This window comes from Hevea brasiliensis, chromosome 3 (genome assembly GCF_030052815.1).
Source record: "Hevea brasiliensis isolate MT/VB/25A 57/8 chromosome 3, ASM3005281v1, whole genome shotgun sequence".
NCBI lineage: Eukaryota > Viridiplantae > Streptophyta > Magnoliopsida > Malpighiales > Euphorbiaceae > Hevea > Hevea brasiliensis.
This window is the reverse complement of record NC_079495.1, coordinates 1,410,044-1,437,530: the sequence shown is the minus strand read 5'-3', so window position 1 is coordinate 1,437,530 and position 27,487 is coordinate 1,410,044. Positions and strand designations below refer to the sequence as shown.

General features: G+C 30.3%; 2 protein-coding genes across 7 annotated transcripts; one reads left to right on the top strand and one right to left on the bottom strand.

The window, feature by feature from the left end:
• Positions 1-199: 199 nt before the first annotated feature.
• Positions 200-13,041, bottom strand: LOC110666252 (histidine--tRNA ligase, chloroplastic/mitochondrial). 6 transcript variants are annotated; one of them, XM_058143575.1, is made up of 12 exons: positions 12,746-13,041; positions 12,449-12,630; positions 12,279-12,374; positions 11,491-11,573; positions 10,213-10,342; positions 9,737-9,829; positions 9,024-9,089; positions 8,665-8,782; positions 7,453-7,646; positions 6,668-6,796; positions 634-797; positions 200-555 (listed from the first exon to the last, which is right to left on the bottom strand). In XM_058143575.1, the coding sequence occupies exons 1-12, from the start codon at positions 13,008-13,010 to the stop codon at positions 417-419; spliced, it is 1,659 nt and encodes a 552-aa protein (XP_057999558.1). In that variant the 5' UTR covers positions 13,011-13,041; the 3' UTR covers positions 200-416. The 6 variants fall into 6 exon arrangements, 3 of the variants coding, with proteins under 3 accessions (XP_057999558.1, XP_057999559.1, XP_057999560.1); XM_058143576.1 differs by having other exon boundaries at positions 9,737-9,787; XM_058143577.1 differs by lacking the exon at positions 8,665-8,782 and having other exon boundaries at positions 7,467-7,595; positions 9,737-9,787.
• Positions 13,042-15,728: 2,687 nt separating this feature from the next.
• LOC110666254 (heavy metal-associated isoprenylated plant protein 6) lies at positions 15,729-17,307 on the top strand. The gene is made up of 4 exons (XM_021826678.2): positions 15,729-15,953; positions 16,052-16,272; positions 16,356-16,434; positions 16,525-17,307. Exons 1-4 carry the CDS (start codon positions 15,806-15,808, stop codon positions 17,058-17,060), a joined length of 984 nt encoding a protein of 327 aa, XP_021682370.2. The 5' UTR covers positions 15,729-15,805; the 3' UTR covers positions 17,061-17,307.
• The last annotated feature ends 10,180 nt before the right edge of the window (positions 17,308-27,487 follow it).

Here is a 27,487-nt window from a genome sequence, read left to right as displayed (position 1 = left end):
GATTGATAGTGGGACATGGAAAATGATTTTTAGATTCCAATTATATTTGCAGAGGAAAACAAGGTCTGCCATGTGAATCAAGTCAACAATTCATCTATTAGCTTTTTACCCCATCATTAGAATCCACCTAATTTTTAGGTTTCTGTTTTCTAAACCATCATTTTGCTCTTTACTTGTCTTAACCAAAACAACAACTACATTAAAGCTTACTCTAACAATATCATTCCTGTTTAGTTTCCATTTTCATGTAAAATCAAATCGTAATTAGCATTTTTCTATTGTTTAGTATTATATTCAGCCCATATTTATATCACCCATCTGTACTAAAAATTTATGTAAATAGATGAATTGATGAAGGAATATGAAACGACAAAAAGCTTAAACCTATTGATAAAACAACAATATCTATTTCATTGTCAATCTAGCTCATCCAGTTTAACCTCGTATTGTTCACCAGTAGAGAGGATTTTTACACCAACCATACCCTTTTGCCACTCTGTATTTCCCACCAATATAAGCCTTTGGGCATTTATACGTGCTGCCCGTTTGAACACCCTGAGAAAGAAGGATTTATAAGCTAACGTAGTATTATAATTTCCCAAGAGGCAAGGCGAAAATGAGGGGATTCAATACCATTTAAGAGGTTTGTTTTCCAAAACTAAATCAACACTTTGTCCTTTATCTCTGAGTAAGGTAGCAACTTTAGCAGCTGCTCCTTGAAGATCATGGTCTAGAGCGCACACAATGTTCTCTACTTGGACACTGAGTTCTGGTATGATACCCTTCTCCTTCAGTAGCTACCACCACCAGCCAAAGATGAGTTGATATTCAAAAGCCAACAATATAATAAATACTCAAATAGAAGTACAGAAACAAATTAAAGATGACAACAAAACATCAGAAGAAAAAAAATACCTTGATAAAATCAAAAAGATGAATAAGATTGTATGACATAATTCCTGTGTTTATAATCTTAGTGTAAACTAAACTAAACTCAACTCAAATCTACTCAACTCAACTCAACCTTTATCTCAAAAATTTGGGGTTAGCTATATGGATTCTCTTCCTCCACTCTAAACGATTTTGGGTTAAATCCTCAGAAATGTGTAATGCTTCTAAAATCATGTTATACTACTCTCATCCAAACCAGTTTAGGTCTACCCCTTCTTTTTTTTTCTATCCTCTAACCTAATGTGCTCTACTTGTCTAACTGGAGCCTCCGTATGTCTACGCTTCATATGACCAAACGACATCAATTTTCCTTCCTCAAATTATCCTCAATTGGCACAACTCCTACCTTTTCTTTAATACTCTCATTACGGACTTTAATCTAGTCTAATATGGTCACTTATCCACCTTAACATTCTCATCTCCCCAACTCTTATCTTAGACACATACGACTCATTCAGTGCCCAACACTCATTACCATATAACATGGCCGGTCGTATGGCTGTACGATAAAATTTTTCTTTCAACTTATTGGGAATCTTGTGATCACATAAAACCCCCGTGGCATGTCTCCACTTCAACTATCCAGCTTTAATCCTATGACTAACATCCTCCTCACATCCCCCATCTACTTGAAGGACTGAGCCGAGATATTTAAAGTGATTACTTTGGGACAGTACCACACCGTCCAAACTAACTTCTTCCCTATCACCATTTCGGCCTTCACTGAACTTGCAATGTATGTATTATATCTTCGTTCTACTTAACTTAAAGCCCTTTGACTCTAGAGTACTTCTCCAAAACTCTAGCTTTCTATTGACTCCTTCTCGCATCTCATCTATTAGAACTATATCATCCGCAAACATCATACACCAAGGGATACTCTCTTGTATATGTTTCATCAATTCATATAAAACTAATGTAAAAAGGTAAGAGTTTACAGCTGAACCTTAGTTTAATCCAACTGAGATAGGAAAATCTGTTGTGTCTCCTCCCACTATGAGCACAATAGTAGTTGCTCCTTCATATATATCTTTCAACACTTGTATGTATCTAATAGATACCCTCTTTAGTTCTAACACTCTCCATAAGATATCTCTTGGAACATTATCATAAGCTTTCTCCAAATCGATAAAAACCATGCGTAGATCTTTCTTTACATCTCTATATTTCTCCATCAAGCTTCTAATGAAAAAGATCGCTTCCATAGTTGAACAACCGGGCATAAAGCCAAATTGATTGGGAGAGATAGAAGTATCATGACGTAGTCGATGTTCCACAACTCTCTCCCACAACTTCATAGTATGGCTCATGAGTTTAATTCTCCTATAGTTTGAGCAACTCTGTATATCTCCCTTATTTTTAAAAATAGATACTAAAATACTCCTCTATCATCAAGCATTTTCTTTGAGTTTAGAATATTATTAAACAATTTAGTTAACCATGTCACTCCCATATTTCCCAAACACTTCCACACTTCAATTGGTATTCCATCGGGTCCACAGGCTTTACCCACTTTCATTCTCTTAAGTGCTTCCTTTACTTCCAAATATCTAATCCTTCTAGTATAATTCACATTCTTTTCTATTGCTCTATAGTCTATATTCACGCTATTACCATTTTGACTATTATTAAAGAGATCAAAATAATTTCTCCATATTTCTTTAATGTCATCATCTTTCACCAACATTTTTCCTTCTTTATCCTTCATGCACCTAACTTGATTGAGATCTTGACATTTCTTTTCTCTTCTCCTTGCTAATCTATAAATATCTTTCTCCCCTTCTTTAGTTCATAGTTTCTCATATAACTTTTCAAAGGCTGCACTCTTGCTTGACTAACTGCCTTTTTTGCCTCTTTCGTTGCTATCTTGTACTGTTCATATGCCTCATTATTATCACACTTAGGTAATTTCTTATAACATTCCCTCTTTCTCTTCACTGCCTTTTGTACTTCCTCATTCCACCACCATCTCTCTTTTGAGAGTGGTCCATGTCCTCTAGACTATTCAAGTACTTTTCTAGCTACTTCTCTAATCTTTGATGCCATCTGTATCCACATACCATTGGCCTCTATATCCAGCTTCCATGCTTTGGACTCAAGAAACTCATTTTTTAACTTCACTTGCTTTACTCCTTTCAACTTCCACCACTTTGTTCAAGCTACACTATTCTTCTAACCTTACTTGAATTATTCCTAAACTTGACATCCAAGACCACTAACCGATGTTGACTTGTTAAAGCCTCTCCCGGAACGGCCTTGCAATCTTTGCATAGAACTCTATTTGTCTTCCTGGTTAAGAGGAAGTCACTTTGGCTTCTATGTTGCCCACTTTTGAAAGTCACTAAATGTGACTCTTTTTATAAAGTAGTATTTGCTAGTATTAGGTCATATGCCATAGCAAAATCCATGATGCTTTTTCCCTCCTCATTTCGGCTGCCAAAACCAAAACCTCCATGAACATTCTCATAACCTTGCCTATCACTTCCTACATGTCCATTCAAATTTCTACCAATGAAAACATTCTCTTCATTCGGTATGTTTTGCATTAGATTATCCATATCTTCCCAAAATTTTTGTTTACTCTCATTATCTAATTCTATTTGTGGGGGCATAAGCACTAACTACATTTATTGTTTCTCCTTCTAATACTAGCTTTACTAGTATAATTCTATATCCTACTCTTTTCACAGCTATTACAGCATCTTTCAATGTCATGTCTGTGATTATGCCCACTCCGTTCTTATTTCTCTCCTTTCCGGTAAACCATACTTTATACCCTGAATTACCCACTTCCTTGCTTTTCTCTCCTACCCAGTTAGTCTCCTGAAGTTCCATTAATTTTCCTGTAAGTGATTCAACATTCCAAGTACCAACCCTGATTCTACTCCTATCCTGTTCCTTCCTTATTGATCTCCTTCTATAATATCTTCTATTGTTTTCTATGCCTATCTTGTATTCTATTCCACTATCTGTTTTACTATCTGTCCTATGAACTAACTGCTTTACCCACACCCGTCCATAATGTGGAAACCCTTGCTCATTTGATACTACACCCGAGCACCGACATAGCACTTCGCTGTCAGTGAACGCTCTACACCCTTGTATATTTCTCACTACACCCAGGCTTTGATATAGCGCGTCGCAAGTAGAGGACGCCCCAATGTTTATATCATTTGAATCCATATCATAAGGTGTGACGAAATTTTTACGCTAGTTGTCACCTACTGCAACCCTCCTCCTTTATTCGGGCTTGAGATCGGCTAAGCGCAAACTACTTACTAGTGTAAATTAGTAAGCTAAAAATCAGCAAGTAAGAAGCTATTTATGTCACCATCAAATTCAACTATAACAAGTAACTGATACTCCAAATGCTTCCTGTTTCGAAGCCAAATGCAAACTAGATGACTATTCTGCTCTATACCATGGATTAGCCTAATTACAGGCTAATTCATCATTGGGTTGATATCCTCTTCAGCAAGCTACAAATCTAAAATACCATATACGAGAATGTAAAATAAGTACAAGCAAAGGAAAGGTTAACTATCACAAAAAAAAAAGTGTGCAAATTGCAAACTCTTTTTTAAGTATTTTGATTTGGGATTATTATATATTACTAAAACACACATCACTTTTACTGTTCCTAAAGAACAGTAAAAATACAATTTTATCCTTCTTTATCTATTTATCTCATAACACTTCATGATTCTCCATTTTCCAAGAAAAATCGTCATCTTCTATTATATATATTAAAATGATACTCTAAAACACTGTTGACAAGAGCAGTGACCCTTATCTTTTTTTTTCCCCCTAAAAATTGTATCCTCATATTTTTCTTTTTCCCAATTTCAACCACCCTCCCACCTGTTCCAAACAACCCCCAATATATATAATTTCAACTTTTTATTTTAATTTTAATTACTTTTAAATTATTTAATTATTATTTTCATTAAAATAACTTTATTTTAATAAAATGAAATTCACTGTTCTAAGGATATTGATAATCTTATCATGTTGTGGTATTCTATTTTTAGTGTTTTTATTTTTTATTTTTTATTTTATTGTTAAAAATAAAAACTTCCTTTTCAATTTTTACATTATATATCTTAAAATTTTTTGACATGCCACTCTTTTTTTTCTTTTTTAATTATCTTTTAATTTTAATTTAGGTACTTTATTTTGCTATTTGAATTTTTAAATTTCTATTTATTTAAATTTTAAACCACATAAGTGTTCATATACTAATTCAAATTATTTTTTTTATTATTTTTTATGTTATTTCTTTTTAATTGTTTTTTCAATTATTTAATTATTAAATTTACTTTAATCATTATTATCTTTATTTAACTAATTTGAAGATGATTTATTTTATGATGAAATGAATTTTATTTTATAAATCAACATTACATTAAGTAAATATAAGACTTTCATATTAATATGAAAAAGTATGATAATCATAAATTATCAATTTATTTTAATAATATTTATTGCACCTTTTTTAATTTTTTTCTCTATAAACACTACTTTAAAATGGCAAGATTTTGATTGACATTATTATTATTATTATTATTATTATTATTATTATTATTATTATCTAGAAAATATATATTTAAAAAAATATATCTAGAGAGTTTTTTATAACATCTATTTAGAGTTTTTTTTTTTTTGAGAATAGCATCTATTTAGAGTTTTTAATCTATTAAATTGTGTAAATTTGATTTATAAGCAATAAATATTTAAATTTACTTTGCTCTTAAAATCTAATTTAATCACAATATATTTAACTTATTTTTAATAATTAAAAATCTGTAAAAACAATATGAATATACTTTTCTTTTAAATACTAGATCAATTACCATAAGAACAATGTTATGTTTTTTTAGATGGATTAATCTATTCACTTTTTTAACAAGTTTTATTATTATCTTCTTTTATTACTAAACTCTATACTTAAATATTTTCTATTATGAAATTATTTCAATTATTATAATAAGTAAATAATAAATAGTATATTATTAATATTAATTGGTCTTAAATTAGAATGTACATAGATAACCAATAAATAATATATGTAGTGATTAAATTTTAATTTATTTAAATTTATATTAAATATTATTAACTATTAATAGACAATAATTTTGTTTACAAGATATAAATATAATATTTTATATTATTATAAAAAAGAGTTTAATATATTTTTAATATAAATATTTTATTTATTAATTACATTAATATAATAAAATAAAAAAATGTCCCCAGCATCGTGCGGAGGGTAATATTGCTTGTTATCAACTATGTTACGACTTTTAGATAGCCCTTTCGCTTCAAGTTTGTCATCTTGCTCTAGCTCCATGCCACATCTATAGAAGTGATATCCATCTTGACGTCCACAACATCCATTCAGTTCTCCATAAATAATTAGATATCAATATCACCATAGAAATATGTTTAGGCAACCACCAGATCAAAATAGAAACCATTACCGAATTTGGCTACCAGCCGGTTTTTTTCCTACATGAAGACCCTTAGCTGAATTTTTTGGTTCTTTTAAGAGCACAATGTGTGCTAAAATTATATCTTGTTATAGAAATGATTTGAAATGAATAATATTACTCGCTGCCAATTAACTTATGCTTTTGGAAGTTTCAGGACATATCTAACTGTCAAACATAAACAGGAAATAAAACACTCCATCAAAAGAAGGAAGAGATCAACTTACTTCAACTATGACAGCATCCCCAAATCCAAAGCCACAAGCTGGAATGTCATCACCTCCAAAAGTAGAGAGTAAGTGATCATATCTCCCACCATCACATATGGCTCTCAATTTTCCTTCTCTATCAAAACCCTAAAGAAAAAGAAATTGAGCCATTTAGATGGTTTCTTTAAAAGGTGAGAGGAGAAGAATCTTTGTGATCAAGCTGTCCGTGATCTAATAGGATGAATAGCATTGACCGCTAAAGAATGAAGATCTAAGAAAAGCACTTCAGCATACTGTAAAACGCATATTGTCCAGACTGTAAATTGTTTTACAGAGACATGGAAGACTCTTTTTCTTGCACACAGGATGAGTAAGATGATTAAATTCTATACAGTTTTTTATCGAGTGAAGATCTAAAATTACACTTGTTTTCAAACAAGTCTTTGTTACGTGCCACTTGTTTCATGTGTGAGCTAGTGATAGCACTCATGCTAATGTTTAGAATGTAAACAGGGCAAGTTTGAGATACATCAAGTAGTTCTAGTGCAGAGATGCAAACATTAATGCTACAACAGCAACATTAGCACTACTCCTCAAAGGACTACTGCTAAGTATCTCTAGGTGTGTGAGGTCAGCAGTTCATGTCTCAAGAAACATATACCTGGACCCGACACAGAAAAGTGAGTTTTGTCCACCCCAGCAACAGAATTTTAGTGACTGAGAGAGTTGCATTTTTAAGTTCATTTCTTCTATCAGTGCCTAGAGTAAAGTTAAAGATGGAAAAATGATATCATAAATCTAACCTCAAAAATAATACCAGTGTAGTAGGCAAGGCCACGGACAACTGATGCATCAAACTGAATCCACTCCGAATAACCAAACCTTTCAGCGAGTGAGAAAAGTTGTTTAAGATCAGCAACTGCTTCCCCTGCTCCTCCAAGTACCTCTACATTCACACAAGCAGTCAAGTATAGCTTGAACTTAAGAATTGTTTCATCTCCAGCAAGTATCCTTGAGCAATCATTTCACTCTAAAGAACCATCATACTTATCAATTCAGAATCTGAAAGTAATGTATGAACTTTTTGTATGTTGTTTCATAAGGTGCAGATTAGGTTTTTAATAAAATTTATAGCCTAAACACAGTGTACAAACTACTTTCGGTATAAACTTCTTGAATATACATTTCAGGAGATTAGCCAAGAAAAGGAGGAGGAGGAGGGGGGTGGTTGGTTTTAAATTAGCAGTAAACATGAAAATAGGATCAAACTAAAGAGGATATGCTGCACTATGCAAATTTGGGTAAATTGCACCAATAGTCACTAAACTAAACTAAACTAATTACAAAAGATCAATTTATTACAATTAGGTCCCTAAATTTTAATTTTATTTAAACTAAATCTAATTAAACATATTACAATCAATCAGTGAATGGAAATTTGTAGTTGTCATTTTGTATGCTTTTCTTAGCTTGATATCAAACAATTTAGGATCCATAAGGTCTACTTATAGTGTTGTTACTCTTTCTTAACAAGCTAAAAACCCCAAGAGAATATAACTATGTATTTATCCTGTGGGCCCCAAATGGCTTAATATCAGCTTAATGAAACAATAAAAATATTGTCTATGTTAGTTTTTGGCTGAATAACTGATTAAAATTTATTCAATTAGACCATTGAAGTTTAGTGAAATAATTGTAATAAACTGATCTTTTGTGACCGAAATAGAATTCAGTGGTTAGTCTAGTGATCTTTGATGCAATTTACCCTGCAAATTTTCATTTGCACGCTTCATTCAACAGCAAAAGAATCGGATTTTAGCAGCATGAGTTACATATTGCCATTTTACCAAATTTAGGATAATATATTTCAGCTCTCTACCATTATTAAGAAAGTTCCTTGTGGTTATCCTTTAACTCTAATTGAGCACTGAACACTTGCAATATGCTAGAGAATAACCTGAGAATCTTTGGGCAAAAAAAAAAAGTAACTTCTCAAGCCACTTGTTGAATCCAACCTTCCAACTTTGTTAATGACTTTATGGAAAGCACTTGCAGCAGCTCCTCTATGGCCTCCTCTGACATCCCAACTGACTTCAAATCTTTCTTAATTTCATCTAAAGGAATCTTCTCAATCTGTTTGATAGACCATCAGTAGTGCCCGAAGGAAGAGAAACAAGATAACCACATTAAAGCAACACATGACTATGTACAAGCACTAAACGAGTGACAATCAAATTTTAATTTGTAAGATGAAATCAAGGTCTGTAGTATGTTACAATTATGACAACACATCAGCCATGACCACAAAAAAACAAAGGGAATGAGGAGAAATTGCATCTCAAAACATGCCAACTTTAGCAACCAAGTAACTAACCTTGTCTATGATGATGCAGACCTTGCCAAACAAATTTTCAGATATGGAATAGCACCTCAATACTTCCTGCAAAACCAGTAAAAAGAAGAAAGCACGCCAAATATTAATATATAGGACACTCAGTATGCCACTAATCCCGCATGCATATTTCAACGTAAGACTAAATAACAACCATTCTTATTACCATCATGCATGTAAAAACCATCACTGTAGCATTCTCTAAAATGCTGGAACAAGTGCAGCAGGTTAGCTTGTCCTGACGCTGCACTATATTCACCACTGAAAGAAACCATCTATGGTAACTAAACTAGCCATTTCATGAGCTTCTAACAGAAGAAACTACCAAAGATGAACAATTCCATCAACCACTATTCTGTAATGTCATCTTTGAAGATTAACATACATAAGCCTTTATTTATTTCTCATTGTGTATGCAGATATTTGCTTAACCTCTTTCTTTTTTTTTTTTTTTTTTTGGTTTTGGGAAGGGGGGGGGGGGGTGGGGTGGATGGTGTTGGAGTAATTCTTAAGTTCTTTTTTTCTAGTACTACTTGTTTTTTATAAGTAATTCCTACTGAAGTTAATAACTCAATTAAATATGCAGAAACAAGAGCACAATAAGAGCAACAAATCAGTAAAATCTGACACTCACTCCCCCCAAGAACATCTACCTCCAGCGACAGTCCACATTCCTCCAAGAAAAAATGCAATACCTTTCTGCTAGAGACCTTGAATCCAACATCTGATGCAGTTATCCCAATCCGCTTGAAAAAAGTAACAATAGAAGAATTAAGTTCTGCTTCAGCCTAGAAAACAAAAATAGAAAACCTTAAACTTAAGAGACATAAAAGACCATAATTCAAAAAAAAAAAAAAAACTACATAAAGGAAATTATATCACTAAAGTTGGAGTCAAGAACAAAGATTACATTTCATTTCATCTATCTTGAGGGCTTTAATAAAGTGGTCTGTCCAATAAGAAGAGGAAGCTGGACAACCATATGAACATGTGTATATGGGGTAGAGGGAAGGAAAACTACTTGAAATATTCTAAATTCTTAAAAATGTCCCTTGCAACATTATGACTGATACAACAACATGTAAAGGCCATGGTCATTCAATTTGATAAAAGAATATACCATCAGAACTTGATCATCCTTAACAATGAATATAAAGCTGTAAGCACTTACTGTGACTTCAGGTACACCAACAATATCCATATTCCACTGATAGCGCTCACGACGACGACCCCTTGTCATCCTCTCATATCGCCAGCACTGTCCAACAGCAGACCATTTCAGCGGGAGGGATACTAATTTTCTGAACAAAAAAAAAAACTCAACTCAATTCAACTCAACTCAACTAAGCTTTCATCCCAAAAATTTGGGGTCGGCTATATGGATTCGCTTTCTCCACTCTGAACGATTTTGAGTTAAATTCTCAAAAATGTGTAATGCTTCTAAGTCATGTTGTACTACTCTCCTCCAAGTCAATTTAGGTCTACCCATTTTTTTCTTTCTATCATCTAACCTAATGTGCTCTACTTGTCTAACTGGAGCCTCTGTATGTCTACGCTTCACATGACCAAACCACCTCAATCTCCTTTCTCTCAACTTATCTTCAATTGGCACCACTCCTACCTTTTCTCTAATACTCTCGTTACGGACTTTATCTAGTCTAGTATGGCCACTCATCCACCTTAACATTCTCACCTCTGCAACTCTTATCTTAGATGCATACGACTCTTTCAGTGTCCAACACTCACTACCATGTAACATAGCCGGTCGTATGGCTGTACGGTAAAATTTTTCTTTCAATTTATTGGGAATCTTACGATCACATAAAACTCTCGTGGCACGTCTCCACTTCAACCATCCGGCTTTAATCCTATGACTAACATCCTCCTCACATCCCCCATCTACTTGAAGGACTGAGCCTAGATATTTAAAGTGATTACTTTGGGACAGTACCACTCCATTCAAACTAACTCTTTCCCTATCACCAGTTTGGCTTTCACTGAACTTGCAATGCATGTATTCTGTATTCGTTCTACTTAACTTAAAACCCTTTGACTCTAGAGTACTTCTCCATAGTTCTAGCTTTCTATTGACTCCTTCTCGTGTCTCGTCTATCAGAACAATATCATCCGCAAACATCATGCACAAAGGAATACTCTCTTGTATATGTTTCGTCAGTTCATCTAAAACTAATGTAAAAAGGTAAGGGATTATGGCTGATCCTTGGTGTAATCCAATTGAGATCAAATTCCGAAATCTGTACCTGGATGCAAAAATCATAGGCGAATAAATATATAAATTCTTAAAGGCTTTGCACTTCAAAATTTCATATCGGGAAAGCAGTGATAAGGATTAGGACATAAAGGAAAAGTGTGAGAAAAAAATCATTTCATGCTATTTCAAATCAAAAGCAGCCAAACACTAATAAATTATAATTTTCAGTACCCTTACTGTATTACTAGCCTTGCTAGAGAAGGAGTGAGTTCAGGCCTCAATGCAACACGTCGATTTCCGTGATCTTCAAAACAATATAACTGCACCAAGAAAGAGGTTAAAAGTTGTGGGGTTTGAAACAAGAGGATATTAGGAAGTTTAATAGAAATAATTTGAGAAGCTATAGATTCCAAGTTGGCTGTTTATAGTCAATGAATAAGAAAGGACATCACACGCGATACAAAAGGCAGATGTCTGCACAAATGCAAGTTCAGCACATGTCAGTACTTTGCATTTATCTTTCTAAAGAGAGAGAAATTGCCAAATTGGTATGCTGAAGGGCCACAGTAACAGTAGTACAAAACAAATTCAAATCATTGTTGTAGTCTTGCCAAATTATTAATCAAAACTACCAGCATACTTCATTGGTACTCCTCTTTTGGTCTATGCACCATCATTTTGATGCTAGATGCCATTTAAGATTTCCAACCTCTCTAAAACGCCTTTTCCTAATGTCATTTGATGGTCACAAATGTCTTCATTGCGTTGACCAAGCAATTTGTAAATTTCAGAATGGAAAAAAAAATTACAAATTGAAAACTTGATCTCAAGACAAATAGCAATAGACTAGATTATCAGTACCTAATTTGGCAGCTAAAAAGAAGATTATTTTCCAAAGAAAAAGTTATGCGAAATTCAAAACGTAAGCATATTAGAACAGTTCTAAACTTTCATGCAAAACACAAGCAATTGAACAATCTCATATTCTCATTGCATAAAGCAAGTCTCAAAGCTAAAACGCTAACCTGGTCCCTAATTTCCTCTCCGGCTTTCCTAATAAACAATGCCTCCGACTCCAATACTGGGAAATCAACTTCTTCGAATCCATACAATCTCGAGACCTTCACAATCAAAATGGAAAAAAAAAAATGAATCTGTGTACATACATGTAGAGTAAGGTAGGGACAGCTCTAACCTCTCTGCAATTGTTGAAGAGCCAGTTACGGAGGCGCATTTCTTCAGGAGGGAAATCTCTGGTTCCTTTTGGAGGATTGAAATCGATTTTTTGAACAGCTTCTTCCAGAACCACCGGCGGAGCAGCTAGGGCACCGGACCTACCACTGCTACCGCCATTTTCAGTTGGAGACTGTGCCGAGGCTACAGAGGAAAGAGTTCTAGGTTTCATCGAGAGTGATTGCCTGTGCAGAGGGAATTTGCGAAGCAAAAGAGAAAAGTAAGAGACATAAGTAAAGGAAAGGAAGAGCGGTTTCACATGGAGGCTGAGTCGTGGTTGTAGTATATGAAGTGAAGATAGGATCGTAGGCATGGCGGTGGCCGGAAGGGAAATGGCTGGTCCCTCTATGCTCTCGTTCAGTCGTTCGCTGAGCACAGTGAGCAGCTAAGCTGGAGAGGGGAGAGGGGAGAAGATAGTTTCTTTTTTCTTTGGGTAAGGACCAAAATCTAAATGGGCCCAACCCAAAGTGTCTATCAGCCCAAGTTTGGCAATTAGGGCCTAATGGTCCAGGAGAAGGCTCCATAGCGAGGTTGGCAGAAAAAGAAAATAGACTGAACGTGGCCGCAGCTTGTTCTTCCATGTGGCAGCAAACTACTTACTAAAACTTAATATTAGAGTGTTTGATGATAAAATTAATAAAATAAAGTTGGTAGTAACGGGTAACTGATAATATCGTTTGCTACTATTTGTATCAATTTTATTTTTAAAATTAATTTTTATTAATTAATAATTATTTTTATTTTATTTTTTATTTTAATTATATTATTTTTTTATTTAATTAAAAATTAATATTATTAATATTTTTATTTTTTTTTATTTATAATATTTTAATTAATACATTTTAATTTTTTTAAAATATTTTTTATTAATAATATAAAATATAAAATATTTATTTATATTTAAAAACTTGAAATTAATTATAAATTTTTTCTTCATTAATAATAATAATTATTTTATTATTTTCTCTATATTTTTTAAGTTATTTAATTATTTTTTTATTTTAATAATATAATAAATGATATAATATAATAAATTAATAATTATATATTTAATTTAATAATAAAATAAATAATATAATATAATAAATTTATAATTTTATATTTATTTTAATAATAAAATAAATTATATAATATATACCATTATTAATTATTTTACATATTAATAATAACAATTAAATAAAATTTTATAAAATTCTTAACATAAATTAATTATTATTAACTATTAATTAATAATAATAACTACAGTCTAATAATTAATAATTATATTCAATAATTAAACTAGATAGGCACCAAATACTTGCCGTGCTTAATGGGCGTTGCATTTGTAACTTTTTGAAACTCCATCGCCCAAGAAGTCCATTTTCATCGGCTGGTTCTAGGAAATTTTTCTATGGAGAAGATGCAATTTGAACGTGACCAACCATGCTTGGCTTTTCTTCAGCAGCAATTTGCTCCATGCCCATAAAGTCTTCAGATATTTAAACAAAAACAAAATCAAATTCGAATCCTTAATCTTATGCATAAAATTCATTTGAGAATATATACTAATTCACCTAAATAGTTTGACATTCACATTTACAAAATGGTTCCTAGGATTCTTCCCCTGTCGCTGTCGATATAACCTTTGAATGGAAGGGGGGTAGATTTTGTATTACGTCATTGATTTCGTAAGCATTTATCCTAAAGTGTTCTATTTCTATCCTTTCCCTGTTTGCCTCTCCCATCAAATCGAAGTCAGCCTTTCTCATTTGTTCATCTCCATTATTTAACAAATTTCGTAAATTAATAAATTACCACATTTAAATTGAATTTATTGATTCAATTAATCAAAATTTCTAATTTTCTTTTCTTATTATTTTTATTATTATTATTGCGGGGCTAACGATTCGAAGACTAAACAACACTCCTAAGAATTGTTCCACACATACTAATTTTAATTTCTAAAATCAAATATATTAAATTAGATTTTAGATTTTCTTTATTTTAATTTTAATTAAATCTGACTGATTTTATCTAATTAATTAAATCTTTAATGTCATGTAGATATGAGTACAATCTACCTTGGAATAAGAATTGAATTGAAAATCAATAAACAATTTTTATGACCAATTCAATTTGAGTTCATAGTATACAATTAGGCCGGACTCAATTTTTCTTAATTTAGAAAATTATTTTACTTTTTAAAAAAATAATTATTTAAAAATATATATATTAATTTTTCATTTGATAAGAAAATATTTTATTTTAATTTATTTTTTAAAAAATGCTTAAATGCTAAAAAATAAAAATATATATATTTGAAAAAAAATGTTTTCTGAAAAAATAAACAAGCTTAAGGATATAAAATTTGAAGATATATATTGACTTTGCGCGTGAAAAGATACGATGATTTATTCTTCTTTTGGTCTTTGGAGAAAGAAACCTCCGTCGGACTTTAGTTCTTTATTTCCCATACGCAATGAGGGGGCAGTGTGTCCATGATTAACTGTTGCCTGGCAAGACTATATCTGTAAAAAAATAATAATAAATAAATAAATAAATTTGCTAAGCATCATAGTATTTATGCTAGGAAGCTTTATTTTTATATAAAAAAATATTTTTTTAATGTAATATTTAGCATTTCTAATTTACCTACCAAGAATTAGCACATTAATAATTTTTTAATACCCGTTGGTGCCGGAATGTACAATCACGACACTGAGACAAATACACAACGCCAAATTGATCCATTTCCACACCAGAAGGACTTCAATTCTGCAAAAATTGAACGAGTCTATTAAACAGCCAAATACGTAAAAATAAAAAGTAATAATTTAATTTCACAGTCCCTAATAAGACAGCTCACTTAATTTTACCGTGGGAGTTGCAAAGGCAAAGCCTATATCGTGCAAGCGTTCAAATACATATCTACCCTACTCGATTGGTTCTTTGATGTAAAATGTTAGGGAGGGTATTAGAGTCATTTCAGTTGAGTGGTCACGGTCAAGTCAAACTAATATGATTTGGACCGGAAAGTGACGTCCATTTTCGAGAACTATTTTAGTCCAATGAAGCGGCGGCTCTCACACGCCCGCCCAAGCTGACCTCATCTCATCATATCGTATCATGATATTATCATCATCATGATCATGATCATCCATGTATGTCCATACCTTAACATTCCATACATCCACCACCAACCAATCCATGCCTTGTCCTCTCCCTAATGCCTATATATTCCAACCTTTGCATCTGATTTCTATTCCTGCAAAAGCATTCGCAGTAACTTAAAAAGATCTCTGTAGGTCTGTAGCCGTTTCGCTAAATAGATAACCGACTAATGGGCGCTGAACAGAAAGCCGCTGCTGTAGAAGCCACCGGCGGCGGCGACAAGAAAGATGACGCCAAGGTTGTCTCCGTTTACAAGATGGACATGCATTGCGAGGGTTGTGCGAAGAAAATTAAGCGCGCTGTTAAGCATTTAGAAGGTGAGGATTTTTTTTTCCTTTTTGAAAATTTAATCAAAATTGCTTTGAATTGAAGAAAAACTTAATTAATGGGTTGAATCTGGTTTTGTTTGTTGAAGGTGTGGAAGAGGTGAAGACAGATTGTGAAGGCAACAAACTGACGGTGACCGGGAATGTAGACCCGGCGAGAGTCAAGGCGAGGCTGGAGGAGAAAACGAAGAAGAAAGTGGAGATCGTGTCTCCTCAGCCTAAGAAAGACGGCGGCGATAAGAAACCCGAGCAAAAAGCCGAGAAGAAACCGGAGGAGAAAAAACCCGAGGAGAAGAAACCACCCAAAGAGGTAGATTTTTATCGATTAATAATTAATTTTTTAATTATCGTTTGAATCCGAATCAAGTGCTTACCTTAATTAAAACGGTGCAGAGTACGGTCGTTTTGAAAATCAGAACCCACTGCGATGGATGCATTTCAAAAATAAAGAAGATTATCTTGAAATTCAAAGGTATTTCAAATAATTTTTCAAAATCATATTATAATTGAGGGATTAACTTCGAATCCAAAGCTGACGAAAGCTGACATGGCCAATGAACAGGGGTTGATAGCGTGACAGTGGACGGACCGAAGGACTTGGTCACGGTGAAGGGGACAATGGAAGTAAAGGAAATGGTGCCTTACCTCAAGGAGAAGCTCAGGAGGAACGTGGATGTGGTTCCCCCTAAGAAAGAGGAAGAAAATAAAGGAGGCGGCGAGAAGAAAGAAGCAGCCAAGGCCGAGAAGAAAGAAGAAACTAAAGCTGAGAAGAAAGGAGACGGTGGCAAGGAGGAGGCGGCGGCTAGTGGTAGTGGAGCTAAGGTGGAGGTGAGCAAGATGGAGTACTACCCAGCACCGGCACCCACTCACTGGTTCGATGGAATGTTTGGTCACAGTTACACAGTGGAGCCCCAACACGGGTACTACCCGGTGAATCAGGGGTACCCGATGAATCAAGGGTACCCGATGATGACCCATGGGTACGTACAACAAGGATATGTACAGCCGGGGTATGTGATGGAACCAGTGTACCACCATCCAATGCATGCACCACAGATGTTCAGCGACGAGAATCCCAACTCGTGTTCCGTGATGTGAGCAGAAGAAGATAATCGGACGGTGGAGAATGGACGGGTAAAATAACCGGCAGTGATGTAAATAAGTAACAGGGAGAGAAGTGAATACAAAAAAATTACGAATGAATTAAGAATTTTGTTTTAGGTTAGTAGAGTCATTAAGCTGTACCCGGCCGGCTGAAAATGCCGGTTCAGTTGGTTTTGTTCTTTAATCAATTTACTAATGATATGATTAAGAAAACTAAGTAAAATTTTTCGTATTTTAATAATGATAATGATATTCATATATATTAAAATTTATCATATATGTTGGATATTGACCTGTTTGGTTGGTAGTGAAATATACCTTCTCCCAACTGACAAAAAGCCTTGTTCAAGGGTTTTGCTGGTACAGGTTTGGCCTGTGTAGTACATTGTTCTGTTCTTTCACTAAGTACCGGCGAACTTGCACCCAAAAAATAAATAAATTTAAGGAAAAAAAAAACAAAGGGATAAATAAATTTTTATTTTCAGTCGACTTAAAATATAAGTTAAAATCGACGTTGAAGATGATTAGAGCTGGGGATAAGAGAATTGTGGGGGAGAAAATGGGAATGGAAAGAAAAACCCAGTGGAGACATTGGTATTGAATTTTTGGAGTTGAAAAGTAGAGGTTCATTGATGGAATTGCAATGTGGTGGGGGTGCAATGTCCGTTTCATATCAAGGTCAGATACCAACAGGAGCTGTGGTCCGCACCCTGATACAAGTTTACTTGGGCATGAACATACGACAATAGATTCACTTTAGATTTTTTTTTTTTTTTTAAGTGTCTATTAATGAATTTAAATAAATAAACTTGGGTTTTCCTGGGTCTTTTAAATTTTCTTGGGTTTAGATGAGATATTGTCATGTATTATGAAATTCTTAAATTGATTTTAGATGATTTATATTTAACCGGATTGTAAACATACACTTGATATAATACACACAAAATTTTATAACATCATTTAAGCTACATTTATTTTGTAAAAAAATATATTTTTTACAAAAATATATATTTTTTTTTTTAATTTTTAGTATTTTTATACATATAAAATTAAAAGAAAGTTATTTTCTAAAATTTTAATAATTAAAATATTTATACATGCATTACATAAATATATATTATTAGTTTAACATCATAATAAAAAATATTTTTCATATATAAATTATTTTTATAAAATAAATAGAGCCTTAATTAATAATTATTTTAAAAGATATAAAATAATTTAATAATAAGATATTCATTTTTGTAATACAAAATATTAAATCTTTCACCTATCCTTGATTTCTTTAAATATATTTAGAATTGTGGATTAGGCCACTTCATAGGACATATCTGAACTTGCAATAGGCACTTGGCACTATTTGGTTTAAATATGATACTAACATTTTAATAAAATTATTATAAAATTCATTGTAATCAATAATTATAATAAATATATAATTAATAAATATCCCATTAAATCTTTAATTTTACAAATCATTTAAGTTTAATTCATTTTAAAGTATATATATTAATTTAATATTTAAAGTATATATATTAATTTGATATTTGAAGTATATATATATTTAATTTAATAAATATCCCATTAAACCTTTGTTATTATTATAATAGCACATTCTTAATTATCTATTAATTTAATATTAAAGTATAATTGACCTTTAATATTATACTAATGAACTTAGTTTAAAATTGTAATAGATAATTTAAAGTGTTTGATAAATATTTAAGACATACTCAATAGTTAAAAATTATTTATAAGTTTTGTATTTTATAATTATTAAATATAATAAATGGAATAAATATTTCTAATTATTGTTGTTTTTAGCCGTAAATTAATTCCACTATTGAAATTATTTAGAGGTTGTAAATTGAACAAGCAATGAAGACTAATACGACTTCATTTGAAAAATACAATTAGGAAATTAGTTGGCCAAAATAAATAAAATATCTAAAGAGTCTAAGAATAAGAAGAAACCTTGCTTTGTCTCTATTCAATATGATGTTATCCACGCTCGTGAATTGATTTAGGGGGTGTTTGGTTTACCTTTTGGATGCAGCTGATAGCTGATAGACACCCAAACAGGTAAACTATAGTGTTTGGCAAGCTCAAAAAAATAGAGCTGATAGTTGATGGGCAACTGATATGATACCCATCAGCTGCAGTTTGTATCAGCTCTATTTTTAGAGCTGTTTCTCATCGGCTGATAGCTGATTTGGTTTTATTTTTTATTTTGACCATATTATCCTTTTTTATTTAACTAGAAAATTAATATTATTAATATTTTTATTTTTCATTTTAAATTTTAACATTTTAATTAACGTATTTTAATTTTGATAAAATATTTTTTATTAATAACATAAAATATAAAATATTTATTTATATCTAAAAACTTAAAATTAATTATAAATTTTTCTATTAACAATAATAATTATTTTATTATTTTATTTATATTTTTAAAATTATTTAATTATCTTAAAAAATAATTATTTTCTTATTTCAATAATAAAATAAATGATATAATATAAAAGATTAATAATTATATATTTATTTAAATAATATAATATATTAATTTAATAATTATATATTAAATATAATGTAATAAATTTATAATTTTATATTTATTTAAATAATAAAATAAATTATATGATATATACCTTATTAGTCATTTCACATATCAACAGCAACAGCTAAATATAATTTTATCAAACACTTAACATAAAACAAATTATCATCGGCTATCACTATCACCTAATGAATGTATCATTATCGGTTATCAGTTGTATTCAACAGTTAAACCAAACAGGCCCTTAGCCACGATTCTGTTCAGATTTGAAATCGTACTAAAGTTTTATTTATTAAAAAATATATTTAAAAAAAAATAAAGTTAAATTGGCTTAAATTAAATTGAAAATTCAATGAAAATAAAAATTAAAAAAAATCAAATTAAGAAATTATATAATATAATTTTTAAAATCCTTTATTTTAAAAATTACATATGAAATTGAACTCAATCAATTTATTGAATATATAATATAGTTTATTAAAATATATATATACTTAATTCAGTAATTCAAATTCTCGAATAGCTCATAAGCAAAATTATATAATAATTTAACTACATAATGACTTATTTAGACATAATCGTAAAATATGTTCAATTAAAAAAAATTTACATATCAAAACTAACAATCCTTATCTTGTTAATTTTTTATACTAACCACCGTCTAAAGTCTATAAAAGAGAATTACATCATTATATCATAGCAAGTTATCCCATAATTCATTTGTTATCTGTTTTGTAGGTTTACACTCGCAAAAAGGTTCCATGGTCCGCAAGAATGTGCTTATACAAGTTTTATTTGCAGTAGAAAAAGCCAAAAGGTTGGACAAGAAACACTAATTTCAAGTACTTACGTTTCTTAAATCTCAAAAAGTAAACTGTCCAACCTTTCTTTGTCAAGCAGCAACGCAAAGGAGATGGACACGAAGAACAAAGAAGCAGCCAAGCTGATATGATTTTCCGTTGAAATTCATTACTAATTAACATGTGATTAAGTCATTAATCCATGATTATGATATAGATTTTGAGGAAAGTGCATAGTGACGTATAATATATATACATATATATTGTTAGGTTTATTAGGCCTAAATAGAACAATTCAGAAGCCAATCATTAAGAGGATAATTAAAAATAACTAAACCATGAGCTGCAAATTTGTAATTGCATGCATCATTATGATGCTATTTTTTTTTTTTTCTTAATAATGACACTATCTATTTGTTTGTTGTAAATTTTGGCACATTAAGGTGGATGATGATGATGGGCTATAATAATAATGGCATTTGTGTGTGATTTAACACCTAAATTATATAGCCTTTGATGTATATGTATTTTATTAATAAAAAATTAAAATATATTATTTTTTTTAAAATTTTTTTCATAGAATATATATAGAGGGTGGAAAAAGTTAATACCTAGACTCGGTTCATCATTAATTCAATATATAAATATGTGATACTAATATATTTAATAAGTTAGTTTCATCATAAAATATATTAATTTTTTAATTTTTTTCATTGAATATATATATATAAAGGGTGGAAAAAATTAATACTTAGACTCGATTCATCATTAACTCAATATATAAATATGTGAGACTCATATATTTAATAAGTGAGTCACATCATATATTTTATATCATGAGATTGATAAATCGGATTCATATTAAAAAAAAATACTCTCACTATAGAAACCATGAATATGATCTCATGACTATAAATCTTTTAAAATGTAATCCTAATTGCATATTTAATTATGATTGTTGATAGACATACAATTAATATTTGTCATTATGATCAAATTTAAGTTTTTTTTTAATTTACCTTTAAATTATTAAAAAAAAAATTATTTGTCATTATGTAGATTCCATTAGTTATTATTTAATTCATTGAGTCTCTTATATATATATATATTTATTATTATAATTTTTTTGTTTATTAAACATTAGTTAGAGATTGAATTTATAAATTTACATCCTTAAAAATATTTTAATATCATTAAATAAAAACTAATATTGATTATTACAATTTTATATTATACATGTTGAGTTTTGTTTATATATTAGTTGAGGGTGACATCAATACTCCAAGAACTATGGATTCCATTCCACCAACTATGATCCCAATTTGGGAACTATTAAGAGTGGATTACACACCAGCAATTAATCATAGAAGTCTGAGTCATGATTCATGCTTCAATCCAAATTAGCCAACTAACTACACTCACTCATAAGCAAGTTTTATTGATTTGGGAAAGAGGGTAACTCCCAGAATCTACAAATAATCCACTTACATTTTGAATTAATTATATTTTAAAATTAAAGATATAAAAGAAGAAAAAGCTAAGCTTTTTTTTTTTGTCATTTTCTTTCTTTTTTTTTTTTTATGAATGAGGAAAAAAAAGTTACAATATGGAAATATGACCTAAGATTTTTACATTAATAATATGGGATATGTTTGAAAGTTTATTATTTTAATTATTTTTAAGCCTAATTTTGAATGCAATAATGGATCTACTCCACAAATTAATTAATCCACCATTAATTTTTAAATGACAAAATAAAATAAAAAAAATTAAAAGAATCAAATTATGACATGCTTTCTTCTGAAAAACAAAATGATGGGTATATCTATCCAAGATTTTTATTTTCAAAAATCCAAGATTCCTTGAGTGTGTATATTATACATATTTATACTATAATGGACATGTTATATGCATATGTATGGTCAAACTGAGTAACACTATTTTCATTTTACTATTATAATGAACATATATGTCACATGCTTTATTTAATTGTTCTTGATGAATTTTTATTTTTTTGAAAGTGTTGTATAATTGCTTTATTATTAATACTACTAAAAACATTTTTCTCATATATCTAATCAAAGAATTATTAAATAAAAAAATAAAAATAATTGATAAAAAAATAAAACATAAAGAATTAAAAGAAAAAGGGAGAAATATGAAAAAAAAAAAAAAAGATGTGATTCTTGTAAATATGAGAATGAGAAAGCCGAAAACTAGCATAAGAATGAACAATTAGATTTTCTTTGAAATATAGTATTATGAAAATTTTTATTATTATTTTTTAATTTTGATTAACATAAAATTTCATATAAATATAGAAAAAAAATTTTATATATTTTTTCATTTAATGATACTTCACCTTTTATATCACTGAAAAAGAAAAAAATTATATGAATTACTATTTTTTATTATTAATTTTTGAATGGAGTCATTAATATTTCTTATGGAATATATATATTCTAAATATATATTAGTACATAATACATAATATGTGTATGGGGCAAAATTGCCATTAATTTGAAAAATTATTCTTTTTTTTTGTCAATAATTTGAAATTTATTCATGATATAGAATATATATAATTATCATTTCATCAACAAAGTATAAAGAAAAAATCTTGTTCTTTTATAATGTGATCTTTAATTTGACGGTATGGCCATTTGAAAAATAAATAGAGTAGAATAATTATCTTTTTGGAAAAATATTAGTAAACAATTAATGAGATATTGATGTAATTTTCCATTATGATGATAAGATTTAGCAACTTCTCAAACATTAATTGGAGGGTCTAATCTCACTTAATTTTGTTGTTTAAGCCAAATGAAACATTCATTTCGCCCATATGCCCACAACAAAAGCAAAGCATCGCTAATATATACATAGATATTTACATGGAGGAGAGAAGACAAAATTTTCCTAGATAACTAAAAAATAAAAAATATAATTCATATTTTAGAGTGTAATATCTCGACTCTCAAGTTTGAGTTTTAATTAAAATTATATAAATAAAAAAATATATTAAATTTTTAAAAAATAAAATATTATTTTTTCTTCTATAAAATATATATAAAAAGTGAAAAATGTTAATACTAATTCAAAAAAAACAGTTGTTTCAGAGACAAAATTTGCGACGGAAATAAATCTGTCAGAAAAAATTTCTTTTAGCGACAGACTTTCAACGGATTAATGACGGGTATCAATTTAAAGGAATAGTGATGGATATTAAACTAATTAGCAATGGGTTATTAACGAAATTTGTGATGGACAGTAGTTCCGTCAGAAATCCATCAGAAAGTTTAGATTTTAAGACTTAAAACCTTAATGTTGATAGTCGCATTTTATCCCCTCTCTTTCAAAACGACTCTTCCTCTTTTCTCTCTTTCTCAACAGTGAGGAGTTGCTCCCTCTTTCCGTTTGTGACAATCCACCACCGTAAGTAATTTGGTTTCAGCGCTCTAGATAGTAATTTGTTGTTCTCAATTTCCTACTTCTAGTTTCAGTGCTCAACATGTAAGTAATTTGATTTTATTTTTTATTTGATTTTAGTTTTAGATTTCTAATCGAATTTCTTGCGTTCTCTTTCTTTTCTTAATTTACTTTGTATCGAAAATTCGAGTCTGGTATTCAATTTCAGGTATTTTGTTTCATAGTCTTTCCTCAGTTCTTACTCTTTTTTCATTTTTTCTATGAAGATCGAACGAGCCAGAGCAAAAGAGAATTCATATTTTATGAGTTCTGTGTGTTACGATTTTGTTTGCTTTTTAAAATTGAGTATATCACTTTATTAAATATGAGATTTTAGTTCAATTGGAACCTATTTAGTGTTCTGCGATGGCAACATTTAGCATTCTGCTGTGCTATATATTTAAGCTTTGCTTCACACCTTCATCTCCTCTGAAAAATGCTGATCCTACTACAAAAAATGAACCAGTACAACATCGCAACTTGGTTATTTTTCATTCTTTTAAGATTTTTCATGGAGAATATTAGTATTGGCTCATTTGTTCTTTAACTCACTGCGCATGCTATAACTATACTATTGTTTGGTATATAACTTGACCATGTTCTTAAACTCATTGTATAATTAAATAATTCAGTAGATATTAGTTTTCTAGCTACAAATTTAGTGTGTGAAAAAAAAAGAGTGAAATTTAAGCTGTTGCTGTAACTCAAAACATCCATGTATTAATTAATCTTTTTTGGGTTTATTACCATTTTTATTGATGCTTTTACATGAAATGGTTCTTCTCTGTTGTTCCCATTATATAAGCACCCATTTTTCTCAATATCATGTGAACAATGAATGTAGGTTAAAGAAGCAGGAGTTAGAGTCACTTGCAAAATCAGGTGTGGATATGTTGCGAACAGTGGAAGAGTCCATAAAAAGAGAACTTAGTAGTTCACTGAAGGCTGCTTTGAATGCTGTTGCTGAGCAACCATTAAAGCCTCCATGTGGAAGAGCTAAAATAGTAATTTTTGTTCAAGACAAGGATGGACTTAAACAATTTCGCATGTACAAGGTGTGTATATATATATATATATATATATATATATATATATAGAAAATCGGGTAGGATCTGTAGTTTTAGATGTTTAGTTTTCTTCTGTATGGTTGATTGATTTTAGAATTTCTACTTCTTATGTTGCCATAAAATTATCCATGAAGTTGAAATCCCACAGGCTACAACTAAAATAGAAGGGTCTATGTGATAACATTGGATTATTGTGACTAAGGAACTCAGCACTGAGAATATCATGTATAAGATATTATAAGGAAACATTGGATACAACAATCTATAAGCATTTTTTAAGAAAACAGGGGTTGTTCTATGCAGTGCTTTTATCTTATGTTTGATTTGGATTATGTAAGCTTTTGTTTTTGATCTGTTTTACAAGTTCACAGTGTATGTGTATTTTTGCCTTGTTTTCTTGGGTTGATGCAATATGTTATCATTGATAACTCCCTCAAAAGGGATGCAGTAACGGTAGGATTTCTGTTCCTTTTTCTCCTTGCTTTTCAAGTATGAAATTAGAAACAAAAAGAAAAATGGAAATTTTTAAAAATAAAATAAGATTTAGTTTTTTCTTTGAAATATAACTGGCTAATTATTATTTCTTTGTATATAAAAAGGTATGAATTAAGTTTACTTTAGTACCCACATGCCTATATAACCCTGTTCACCTTTCCTTACAATAACATGCAAGCTCCTTTGTAGCATGAAGCTAGGATGAGACTTCCACCATCTCATAAGGCAGTTTTTTTTTCTTCTGAAGTTAGAAAATCTTATTAAGACATTCATTTTTTTTTTCAAAAGACATTCAATTTGATGGCGAAAGAAGTCACAATCTGCTAAGATTAATAGAATGATAGTAAAAGATGGGTCAATTACAAAACATGCTTGTGGTTTAATCAAAATTGAGATTCATGAAGATCGATTGGTATAATTTTTAATTTAAGTTATTTTTTATTTATAGTTATGCATTTTGCTAGTTGTAAAATTATTTCGTATGTATTTTATTGATTACATAATATGATAATTTTTATTTTGTAGACAAAGAAATTAGGTAGGCCACCAAATAAGATTGAAGTATTTTGAGCAACTCACACCAAAAAGGGTGCTGATGGTGTATTCATTGATGGCAAATCACAACGAGCCGATGTAAGTTTCTTTGAAAATATTAATTTTATCACAATATTTTTCCAATTTAATTTCTTTGCCATTAAATTGTATTAGATTATAATGTAAGGTTATGTGTGTTGGCTATTCATTTAATAAGATATTACTGTATTTCATTTGTTTAGGAAGATTATGCAAGTGCAATTGTGGAGAAATATGATTCTAATTCTGAATCCCTGCCAATATTTGGTATAGACAAGTGGATAGAAGTATCTGGAGGCTTTAATAAAGGAATGGTGTATGGTTTTGGGTCTTCTGCAAAATCTCAAACAAGTGGATCATCTACTTCTCAATCATGCACATCTGCTTATCCTGGGCCATCTTCTCAGCCTGCGATGACACAAGAGGAAATTCAACAACTTATAGATGAAAAAGCATCACGAATGAGGGTAGAGATGATGGCTGAAATACTTGATCAAGTGCGAAAGGAGTTAAAGACCACAGGTGGTACTCAGTTTGCAACATCTTTATATCCAACCACTTCAGACTCCACAAATCCATAGGATAATCTAGATAATTGACTATGCTATTTATGTTTTCTTTTAAAGATATTATTATGTGCGGAATATTAATAATACTTTTTTCCGAATATGATTATATTTTAACTTATATTTTATTAATATTAGCTACTTTGTATGGATTATTTTACAACTTTATGAATATATGTATTTTAATTATGCTGATTAGGAAAATCATAATTAATATATGTATTTATTTATGGATTTTTTATTAATTTATTATATAGGAATAACAAAATAATTAAAAAAAATAAATTTAATAATAAATAATATTATTTTTTTTGATAGATTTGTGACGAATTAGCGGCTAAATTTTAAAAATCATTTATGCATTATCGACAGACCATATAACTTTAACGACAGATTTAGTGACAAAATTAGACACAGATTTATGACGGATTAGCGACGGCATTTTTCTGACGACACTAGTAACTGAAAATTAATTCGAATTCATTTATATTAGTGACAGCATATTTCGTCACTAATTTCGTCACTAAATATTAGCGATGAATAGAATTTTGGTCGCAAAATTTTCTGACGAGTGTTTTAGCGACGAAAACATATCCGTCATAAATCAGTCGTTAAAATTTTTTGCGATGAAAATTAGCTCATCTGCGACGGATTTTTTCGTCGCAAATGCTCTGCTTTTTTGTGGTGATATATGATCAAAATATAAACATATGAAATATATATATATTTAATAAATAAATTTTATTATATATTTTATATATCAGGTTTATAGTAAATTGAATTTAAATAAGAAATTTTTTTCTTACTAAAGTGAATTTGGATTACTCTTGTAATTATAATGCTCATATTGTTGGCAAGTTCATATATAAGAACCATGAATATGATCTCA